The following is a 12,146-nucleotide window of genomic DNA, read 5'->3' as shown; positions in this document are numbered from 1 at the left end:
TTATTACAAATGTTATAAAACTGTTACAAAAATTGCTGATTGAGGGGCCCTTTTACTAAGCCATGTAAGGCTCTATGCGTGCCCAACGTGCGCCAAAATGGAGTTACTGCCCGAGCTCATGTACTAAACTGCGTCTACACTACCACAAGCCATTTTTCAGCACACCTTAGTAAAAGGACCCCTTATATGGATATGGTCCTCCCTATATGGTCTATTTGATTCAATTATTATTATGGGGTATAAGAGTTGGTCTAAGTAAGCAGATGTTATTAAATTTCCCATCATCTTCTACAGTTAAGGCTAAGAGATTTTCATCTTGTTTTTCATACCAAGCAGCAATAGTATGGAATTCACTTAGTTCCATGGACTGTTTAAGAGGGTTTTAAAAATCATTTTGTTTATTGGATATTTAGGTACTATTTTTTTGTTTGGTAAGGACATTTGAAATTTGATGTTTTAATCTTTGACATATGGCTATATGTATTTCCTTGGTAATGTCCAAGCTTCTTTTTGGTTCTTACCTGCACAAAAACCCATTAGGGTAGTTGTGGGAAATAAGAGCCAGAATAAGATATAATATATTAGGTGCTTGCACTTACTCCAGCCGTTGAGCTGGCTTAAGTGCTCATGCCTTCCTCTAGTCTTCTATGATAGTAATTATACACATAATTACAGTTATAGAACTTTCAGTTAGCATGTTCTATCAGGGTGCCTAACTTTAGGCGCCATTTCTTGAATTTACCCCATAATGTAACAAAAATTGTTAGGAATTAAACTCTGGAATTTGTTGCCAGAGAATGTGGTAAAACAGCATAGCAAGGTTTAAAAAAATGTTTGGATAGCTTCCTAAAAGAAAAGTCTATAAGCTATTATTAAGATGGACTTGGGGAAAATCCACTGCTTATTTCTAGAATAAGATTATAGGGAATATAAGAAGAAAGCGATCAAGATCTGAGAAACCACTATGCTTTTCTGTCTACATCTGTGACAATCGAGGAAAATCTAGAATCAAACTGATGAAGGGAGACCATTGAGAATGGCTATTGACTGACCTGGTGCCAAAGAGTGCCCTATTCAGACATGAAGACTCAATTGTCATTATAAGAGCAAGAAGTGAGAATAAGGGCCCTGTATAAGAAAGATGGTTGATGCATCCTTGAAATACCAGTACTGTGCAACCCAGGTGGTTGTTACAGGCATGGAAAATAAGTGGCTGCTTAAGCTGAGTAGTACAGGTATTTTTTTTTTTTTTTTTTTTGCAACTATGGAAACTACCCAGTTACTGCAGGCATGCAAACAGGTGACTGTTGCAACTACACAACAGAGGTGATGGTAGCATGAGCCACACAGATAGATGTTGCTGACCAGCTAAACCGGCAGCTGCTTTAGGAGAGCAGTACACATTGATGTTGCTACAAGGAAGCAAACCAGAGGGATGCTGCAAATGTACAATCTAGAAGGCTGCCATCCCATGCAACAGAGTTGGATGCTGCCACTTTGCAGGGCACTCTTTGGCACCAGGTCAGTCCAATAGCCATTCTCAATATTCTCCCTTTCATCAGTTTGATTACATTTTCCTCGATTGTCACCGATATAGACAGAAAGCATAGTGGTTCTCAGATCTTGATCGCTTTCTTCTTATATTCCCTTCTCTGGATATTCAGTTCCTCCAGGACTTCCATTGTAGTTACAATATTCCCTTCATAGATGTACTTTGGCTTAGGCTGTTGCCTTCAAAGATCCATTCAGGAAAACAGCGTTGAGTTTGTTTCTCCTTTACGCATTCTTCCATGGTCTATTAATGCTATTATTCCCACTTATCATAGGACTCACTTTCTTCTCGTCTGTACCCTTTGCCATTCCAGAGTCCTTCTGATTGGTCTTGGTTCTTTCTACTGGGTTCTGGTTGAAAGCACTATTAAGGCTATTCCAGTTATTGCACTCTCCATCAGTTTTGTTTTTTTGACCAGTGAGATTAATGATGCATTTATTTGCAAAATCTCTTTTTTGAGTGTTTCAGTCTTATTCTTGCCCTATGTTGTGGACACTACTTTGCTACATCCCATTTTGTGACTAGTCTGATAGGATGCTAAGGAAGGAAAGTTATGTCTTTCCTGCTAACTTTCTTTCCTTTAGTCCTATCAGACCAGTCTAGATTCCCTCCCTGGTTGATTAATTTTATTTTGGTTAAAAACTATATTTTTCAGCTCTCATTGATTCTACTTTCAAGCTTTCCTAACCTAGGGGGGTCTTTTACTAAAAAGCTTAGCTCGAGTTATCTGCAGCAGGGCCCATAGGAATAAAATGGGCCCTGCTGCAGATAACTCGAGCTAAGCTTTTTAGTAAAAGACCCCCCTATTGTATATCACATGTCTCCTGACTCAATAAAATATCTGAATGTCAGTAGAATAAATGCCTCACTGGATGGTAAGGTTATGACCTGACTGAGACATTTGGTCTCGAAGTTTCTATATTGGCCATCAGACGAATTTTGAGCACCATTGCTTGTCTATTCGAAATACTAAGCATTCTATGCTGTATAATTCCCCAGATTCTATATAGCGCACCTAGAGATCCGTTCCAAAATCCAAGCAGATTCTATAACAACGCGCATAACTTAACAAGCTTAACAAGCTAATGAGTGCTGATAACAGCACTTAACAAGCAATACTGAGCACTAATTGGCACTAATTAGAATTTACATGCACAACTCACTAAACGTATTCTGTAACGAAGTGCGCTGAACTTGTAATGCACACAGGCAAAAAGGGGCAGGGAAATGCGCGTTTCATGGGCGTTCCAAAATTTCCAGAATATGGCCCAGTGCGCATAAATCTATGCACTGGGATTTATATTATGTTTTCATTGGTATAAATGGATGCGTGTAGTTTTAGGCAATGAGATATCAACTTAACATAATCTATATATCGTACCCAAATCTGGGTGCTGCTTATAGACTACGCTTAGTCCGCACTGATTTCCGCGCTGATGTTTTAGGTGCCATATACAGAATCTCCCCCAATACTCTTAAGGGGTGAGTCACTTGAGGACTATTTCTTCCTCTGTCTCCACTGGCAAACGGACACAACCGATTTGTCTGGATTGCTCTGATAGGACTAAAGGAAAGAAAGTTATCAGGTATGACATAACTTTTTCTTCTGCATAGATTACCCAAAGTTAGACGCTGGGATGGTGTGCGCTAAGTACAAAATTATATAATTGCAATTGTACGTGCAATTGCTGTTATAGAATACTAGAGTAAGTCCACATTTATGCACTTAAATTTAGGCAAGAGCACCTACTCAGCTTAATGGCTAATGTTAATGTACATGCCTAAATGTAGGAACTTAGGCATGCAAATGCTAGTATAGTAGAGTCCCGGTTAACCAACCTTTGGTTATCCAACACTCTGGATTAACTGATGGTCAGGTAACTGGGATCTGCCCACCAACCCAAACAGCAGCCATCTTACTGATATTGCCCTCCCCCTCCAAAGTACCTTGGTTCCTTCCCCAAAAAGTTGAAGTGAAAAGAAAATTCTCCTCATGCCTTTCACCCTATCCCATCTGTCCAATCAGCAACAAAAAAGCCCCCTCACTTACCCCAAAGTTTCCTAATGCTGAGCTTGAAGCACTTACCTCTGACATCCAAGAATGTTCTGGCCCCATCTACCAGATGGTACGATCAGAGCATTACTGGGTGTCGGCCAGTAGGAAGTAAGACCATGTCTTCCTGCCAGCCTGACATAAGCAACCATTGGGGGGGGGGTTCCTGAGGGGGTGGAAGGTGGAATGGAAGGTTTCTTATTTTGCTGATTGGGCAGGTGACACCTTAGGGTTCTTTTTTCATTGTTCTGGATTAGGGTGTAGGTTCTTTTTTTTTTTTTTTTTGCTGATTGGACATGCAGTTGGGGGTTGGATGGGAAAAGGGAACTAATACCACAAAGCCCCTTTAAATGTCTCTGTGCTAGCAGTTAATGCGGGGTAAACCGGGCGTTAAAAGGCCAGATTCTATATATGGCGCCTAGAAAACCCACACAGAAAACATTTCCGCCTAAGCGTATTCTATAATGGGTGCCTGGAGGCAGAGGTGATTCATTTTACATCGAATCAAGTATACGGAAGGGGTGCTTACTAAATTCTTGATTTCTGTGGTGGCATATGTACCCAATTTTTGTGCTTTACATTGCATTTCTGTGAATATCATTAGGTTTCTACATCAGTAGTAAACCTAATGATACCTGATGATTGACACTTAAAAATATCTAAGTCTAATCTAATACATTCTTTATACCGCTACAATTCCCCCAATATGGTCTAGCAGGTTTACAACTTACAGTCATATACAATTAAAATACATTAAAGATAGCAGATCAATCATCTTTACAGAAACAAGTCTTAAGTTTCTTATGAAATGATAAGTAGTTATTATCAATTCTGCCAGTAGTAGGAAGAAAGTTCTAAAATGGAATCACAAATCTAGAAAGATGTACTTAGCTATTTTAGAATATCAGACCCCCTTTAGGGCTACAGACCATATATAAGCATATTATGCAATCGTAAGGAAAATTTACCCATCAAGGAGCTAACTAGGTCCGTGACTAGAGAGGAAAAATAGACATAAATGGCCCAAAAAACTATACAGACAGATTTGAATAAGATTGTTTGCTGCACTGGGAGCCATAGAATAAAAGACAATAAGATGAAATATTATCATACTTCTCAGATTTAAAACATGATAATATGCAGTTACTTTTAGCAAGGATTTATACCTTTATTCCCGTGTTTTATACTGTTACAACTCTAGTTGAATCAGGCACCTCAAGAAATTGTGGTGGGTTGTTTGGAAGAATTTTGCCTGAACAGCGTAGATTTAAAGCTTTAGAATAACTCGTGTCTAATATATTTAAACTGATCAGTTTCATAAGAGTTAATTACCTTGTGTTTGGCTTCAGGTTCTCAATAGGCAAATTTGTACTTCCTGTAGTCAGTGTTGACCACTTATTCCTTAGAAAGTCATCATAAGAGGCACTGTAAACCAAATAACCTGTCAATAGAAAAAGCAACTCTGGTGAAGTGTTCATAATAATTTCTTGCCTGATTTCCACTAAGATATCACTATATATACTGGGAGGACATTTTCAGACATTGCATGTAAGTATGAAGTCTGTTAGTACGTTTTTTTTTTGTTGCAAACTTTATACCAGGGGCGTAGCCAGACTTCGGCAGGAGGGGGGTCCAGAGCCCGAGGTGAGGGGGCACATTTTAGCCCCCCCCCGGCACCGCCGATCCCCCAACCATTATCGACCCCCCCCACCACTGCTGACCCCCCGTCATTGCCGACCCCCCCCCACCGCCGCCAACTTTGACAGCCCCTGCCGACGACCCTCTCGACCCCCTCCCGCCGCCAACCCTCCCCCGCCGTCGCCGTGGGCTACCTTTGCTGGCTGGGGACCCCAATCTCCGCCAGCCAAGGAGGTCCTCTTCGTCCCGCGAAGGCTTCGTTCTGTTTCTGACATCCTGCACGTACAACTTGCAGGATGTCAGAAACAGAACGAAGCCTTCTCGGGACGAAGAGGACCTCCTCGGCTGGCGGGGATTGGGGTCCCCCGCCGGCAAAGGTAGCCGATGGCGACAGCGGAGGAGGGGGGTCCAGGGCCAAGGCCCCACGTAGCTACACCACTGCTTTATACCAGTTTTCACAGGGAAATGTCTTCCCTTTGAAAATCAAATTGGGAAAAGTAAACACACAAATCTGCACCTGCTATTTCTGTGGGTATTTTTCCTGTGTAAACTTATGCACATATCTGTGAAACAGCATAAGTAACCCAAACGTGCCAATCCCATTCATAGAAAAACTTCCTCTCTATGGGGTCCTTTTACTAAGCGGAGGTACAATACAGGCTTAGCACATGCTAACGTGGGACTTTCTCACATACTAACCCCAGATTTAACGCAACATAAAAGTCATGCATTTCTTTAATTTAGGAGGTGTTAAGTGCCCCTGCATTAAGTCCGTATTATCTGGTTAGCAAATGCGAATATCAGGGGCAGACTGACAGTGATCTGGGTCCCTGGATAGTAAAGGTCATTGGCCACCCCCCCCCCCCCCCCCCCGGCTGCTACCCGCTGCCCTTCCACCACTGTGCTGCTGCTGCCCCTCTCCCACACACTACAGCCTCCCGACTGCTGCAGCTGCTTCCCCCCTCCCACATACTACAGTCCCCCGAGCCTCAGTGGGCCCTTCCCGGTCCTACCTTGAGGGGTCCTGGTGGTCTAGTAGCTTCTTCAGGGGCAGGAAAGAACAACACTCTTTCCAGCCCACTACCGCTATTCTGCCCAGCACCACCGTGTTTTCAAAATGGGTGCTGACACTTCCCGCAGTAGTCTCAAAGGTCTCGACAGTCTCATGAGACTGCCGCAGTGAGTCTCAGCAGCCATTGTTAAAATACGGTGGCACCGGATAGAATAGCGACAGTGGGCAGGAAAGATTGGTGTTCTTTTCTTCCGCCACAGAGGCCACTAGACCACCAGGGCCCACTGAGTGTGCGGTGGCAGGAGAGCCTCTGGGCCCCCTAGAACCTCTGGGCCCTTGGGCACTGTCCGGTTGCCTGAATGGTCAGTCTGCCACTGGCAAATACACTAGCCCTTGGATTATATATATATATATATATGGAGACTAAAGTTGTGCACACAAATCAGCGCACATAGCCAACCAACTTAATTGCTTAACAAGCTAATCAGTGCCAATAATTGGCCACTAACAAGCAATTATCGACACTATTTGGCATTATTTAGAATTTACACATGCAACTTTCTAAGCATATTCTGTGAAGTGGTACACGTAAATTTTAATGCACATGTCATAAAAGGGGGTCATGGGAGGGGCATGGGCATTCCTGAAAAGTACACGAACCGTTAAAGAATATGCCCGATTTGCACCTAAATAAGATGTGGGCATTTATACCAGGTTTTAGTTGACATAAATGACTGCACCTAAATTTTAGTCACAGGAATGACCACTGCCTAACGTTAGGCGAGGTTTATGGAATAGCACTAAGCGTGGGTTTTTTCGGCACCAGTTTCTTTCAGTGCCATAGATAGAATTCTCCTCTAGCTGTATAACGTGTCCGTGCCCATTCTCTGCCATGCCATGCCCCCTCCAAAAATATTACAAAAAAATAAAGAATGTGCAATTAGCACATGCTAAGAGGCACACTACTGCAAAATGCTTTTATGTGTTTTGCGGTAGACCTTTTTTCCCACCTTAAGCACATGCTAGCGCTTAATGTGGCTTAGTAAAAGGGCCCTTATGCATGTAAATCTGTGAGTGTAGCAGCACTACCTGCATCAATTTATGAATGTATAGGGTGGGAGATTTTCAGAAAGGCCAGATTCTATTTTATGTGCAGAAATGTCTTTGAAAATTGCCCCCATTGGAGACTTTAGGAATTGTTAAAACAGAATTACCAGCGTGTAGCGCTAAGGCGCTGTTGTGGTATCTAATTAATGAACTTTTTTTTCTATTAGCGAGGCTGTATGTTTTTCACATTGTTAACAGATTTCACTTCAGTTTGTGCTGGGTGATTCACAAAATAAAATAAAGTTTTCAGTGAAAAGAGTACTGTACATATTTCCCCTCTAATCTGGCAATGCATTGTAGCTTTTTGTAACATATGGCTGTTCAGTACTGGATAGTAAAATGTGGTGCTCCTTGGTGGCTAGTAGCAGACATGTGCATAATGATAAACACTGTCCAAGATTTGCAGCAGAATACAACAACAAGCTTCCATTTGCTTTAAAGTGTCAGCATTCCATAAATTAAAAAGCTAGACAGGAATATGACTAAGATCACTGTGTATTTCTTTCAGATTGTTTTTTTGAAAGGTGGTGAGATCATTTTTTGGCTTCAAGAGACAAAAAAATAGGATACAACAGAGACGCATCAACTTCTTAAAGGGAGTCTGATGGGCTTGGCTCTAGACATTTCCAGATATCTTCTAGGGATGAGTGAACCACTTTGATTTTATCCAAATCAGAACCCAACCGGGGAGGGTGAGTGGTGGGGTGGGGGATCTTCTCTGAAGCAGGAATGGCTAACTAACATGATGTGATCTGCATGTGGCCCCCTACACACGAAAAAGCGGCTTTTTAAATACTACTAACAGCAACAGCTGAAACATAATCATGACCCATGCAGCCAGAGGGAGAAGGTGGCCATATCATTGGTTATATGGGCAAATTGGAGGAAGTGATGAAATATAGAGAATGCTATGGGGACAAATTTTGTTCCCATCCTCACTCCGTCCCCATGGGTTCTGTCTCCATCCCAAACCCATCCCCGCAGGCCCTGTCTCCGTCCCTGCAGGTTCTGTCCCCGCCCCGTCCCTGTGGGCTCTGTCCTCATCCACAGAAGTCTCGAACAATTATGATTTTAAATTTAAATCTTTTTATTAAAGTTTAAAAAGGAACAATATACTGTGCAATTGTTGTGTATAAATTACAAAAAGAAAACAATAATAACAGCGAGCAGCTATAATAACTCTCCTCACCACCACCCTCCACCCTTCCAACTCCAACAATAGCTGACTTCTACTATCCCAAGGAATCCTAATCCACCCTGTTAAAATGTTCACAGGTACAAAATACAACCCGTTCTGTATGCCCTAGAGGGAAGAAATATGCCCTATGAAGCACTGTTATGATTTTTTAATCCGTGGATGAATAAGAACTCATCAACAATCTCAGGATTCAGCCTAGCTCGCCTTTCTTCCACAGTCCTTCCTGCAATAGGGGATGCAATATTTTTCTGAACAGAGGATGTGTCTCTAGGAGATTTTGTCCCAGAGGGAAGGGTTAGGATGGCTGTTGTAGTTGAAGATTCGATTATTAGGCATGTAGATAGCTAGGTGGCTTGTGGACATGAGGATTGCTTGTCACCTGCCTACCTGGTGCGAAGGTAGCGGATCTCACGCATCACCTAGATAGGATTATAGATAGTGCTGGGAAGGAGCCGGCTGTCTTGCTACATGTGGGTACCAATGACATAGGATATGGGAGGGATGTTCTGGAAGCCAAATTTAGGCTTTTAGGTAGAAAGTTGAAGTCCAGATCCTCCAGGGTAGCATTTTTCGAAGCGCTCCCCATTTCACGCACAGGGCCCAAGCAGAGCTCCAAATTCTCAATGCACGGATGAGGCGATGGTGCACAGAGAAAGGTTTCACATTTGTAAGGAACTGGGCAACATTCTGGGGAAGGAGGAGCCTATTCTGGAATGATGGGCTTCACCTTAACCAGAGTGGGACTAGGCTGCTGGCTTCAGCATTTAAAAAGAAGATAGAGCAGCTTTTAAACTAGAAACTGGGGGAAGGCCGATAGTCGTTCAAAAGTGTACCTGATAGCACACCTGATAGCGAGGTTGCAATAGAGACCAGGTGTCTTTAAATAAATAGCAAACAAAAGATTGCAAATTATCACCGTCAACTGCTCAGCAAGATGTAAATAGCAACAACAAACATAGTTTGAAATATCTATATGCAATTGCCAGGAGCCTAAGAAATAAGATGGGAGAATATATTGTACTAAATGGAAAAATTTGAGATAATAGGTATCTCTGAGACCTGTTGGAAGGGAGATAACCAATAGGACACTGTCTTACCAGGGTATAAATTATATTGTAGTGATAGGAAGGATCTAATTAGTGGAGGGGTAGCATTGTATGTTAAGGAAGGCCTTGAATCAAATAGATTGAAAATTCTGCAGGAAACAAAACACATTTTGGAATTCCTATGGACTGAAATTCCATGTGTAAAGGGAAAAGGATAGTGATAAGAGTGTAATACCGTCCAGCTGGCCAGGATGAACAGACAAATGTAGAAATGTTATCAGAAACTAGTAAAAAAGCCCCGTTTCTGATGCAAATGAAACGGGGGCTAGCAAGGTTTTCTTCTATGTGCATGTGGGAGTGTGTGTGTCCCTGTCCTCTGCCCTCTCTCCCCTCCCCCCTCTGAGTCCTTCACTGTTACAGAGAGAGCGATTTGATTTCGTGCTTTGCTGTGTTTTCCTTCACTGTTTGTGTTACAGAGAGAGCGAGGGCGGGGCAGACACTCATGGGGAAACCGGATATCTCTCCCCCTTCACACTTCCGGCTGGAGGCTTCATAGAACGTTGGTGGTGCCTTTTATATAGAGAGATTAGGGAGCTAACAAACTTGGGAACACAATAATAACGGGTGATTTCAATTACCCTGATATAGCAAATCTCTCATCTTTGGGCTTTGAAGGAAAATGGAGCTCTGAGTATACAAGCCTGTAGAAACTCAGCTGAAGACAAATGGTTTTTCAAGAAGGCCTAAAGATTTATCATTGATACACTGCCCTGTTTTTTTAAATATACAGAAAACAGGAGACAAGCAGCCCAGTCATTACAAAGTTTTGAGATGACTGCGATCTGTACATGTCCTTGCACAAGAAATTGTTTCCAGTCTTCAACCACATCTTGATGGAAAGATTGATGATACTGACTTTTCATACTGTATGAATTAGATTTTTTTTTCTTTTGACTTGTTTAAATAAAAAAATCCAAGACTTCTAAAATAATTGTTTTCATCAATCCACAGCATTTGTGACTGATTAAATAAGCATGCTTGTCCTTGACTGTGGGTGCTTTTAAAATAAGAAGAAAAGTCTAAACCGAAATAATTATATTTGAAGTAATATTTTCATAATAAAATAGATTCATGAAAGTATATTAAAGGGCAAATCAATAACTGGGCACCTGCTGCACATAAGTACTGAGAAAATTGGCGCTTACATGCGTAACTGTACTACATACTATTCTATAAAGTAGCATGCAGTGCCTTTGCATGTAACTGCAAGGGGTGTACACAATGGATAGAGCATGGTGTACTAGGCTGCGTGAAGAGAAAAAGGAGGAAGGAAAGTTTATTCCTCATATAAAGGTCACAGAACAGAGAGAAAGAAGAGAAGGAAAGGAAGAAAGAAAGAATGAATGAATGAAAGAAAGATTCTTAGCTGTAAAGAATTAGTTTTTATGAAGGGGGAGAGTACCCCCTTCGGGAAAAAATAGGCCATGGGACGGATCTGAAACTCTTTTTCCAAGCATGGCTAGTTTTTTCAGAGTTTCTTTGTCTGCAGCGTGGTTTTATAGGCTGTGATGAGCTTTCACCTCTCCTCTACCCTGGACCAATCATAGGTGCTGCATATATGTTGAAGACTTGTAATTGGGTCTTTCATATATACTGGAGGCTTGCAATTGGTGTCCTTGCCATACCTCTTCTCAGTAAATGACATTTGTAACACGTTATACCAGGTAGCTGAGTTGCCCTAGCAACGGGAGGCACCATCAGAGTTTGTGACTATCCATAAATTCCTTCATGTGGCTGATAGTAAAAAAAGATGGGGGATGGGAAATAGTGCAGCATATCTGAAGTAGAACATTATAGCTAAAACTTATAGACAATGGGAAGGGCAGGGGCATGTCATCAACCTACACGCATAACTTATAGAACATTATGGGGCCCTTTTACCAAACTGCGGTAAAAGGTGGCCTCAATGCACTCTTACATGGGTCTTTCCTGTGTGTTGAGGCCATTTTTACCATAGCAGTAAAACGGCCACACACAAATTCTCCCATTACCATGTGGCCATTAGTGCGTGAGCCCCTACCGCCACCTATTTTGCAGACATGCTAATCGGTTAGCGCATGGCAATGTAGCTGCTCTAATGGATTAGTGCAGAATACACCTACTCTCCACCCCATCACTAAAAAATAAAGTTTATTTTTTAGTGCATGTGACGTGTGCGCAGAGTGCAAAATTTCAGGTGCCCAGCGGTAAGCACTTTTTTTTTACAGTGATAAGCAAGCACTAGTGCTTACCACAGCTTAGTAAAAGGGCCCCTATATGTTGCGTGCGATGCATGGCACACTTAGGTATGCCCATTTATATCTGCTGTTCACCTAGCATAAATGGCCACCAATTTGGCCTTTCAATAGTATTCTATAATGGCATCTTGGCATAGTTATACCGTTATAGAATTGGTACTCAATGCACAGCATCAACACGTAACTGAAGGTGCCAAGTTATAAAATTGCCCCCTTACGGGTTGATATTGTATTTATATTCTG

General features: G+C 42.0%; 1 protein-coding gene across 1 annotated transcript in view; it reads right to left on the bottom strand.

The window, feature by feature from the left end:
- FNDC1 (fibronectin type III domain containing 1) overlaps nt 1-12,146 on the bottom strand; it is a 312,818-nt gene that overhangs the window by 41,533 nt on the left and 259,139 nt on the right. Inside the window, 1 exon segment of the mRNA XM_030198432.1 lies at nt 4,938-5,046. Within this exon segment, the coding sequence (XP_030054292.1) occupies nt 4,938-5,046 (109 nt within the window).

This window comes from Microcaecilia unicolor, chromosome 3 (assembly GCF_901765095.1).
Source record: "Microcaecilia unicolor chromosome 3, aMicUni1.1, whole genome shotgun sequence".
Lineage (NCBI taxonomy): Eukaryota > Metazoa > Chordata > Amphibia > Gymnophiona > Siphonopidae > Microcaecilia > Microcaecilia unicolor.
Note: the sequence above shows the minus strand (reverse complement) of the source record. Positions and strands in the feature narration are given on the sequence as shown.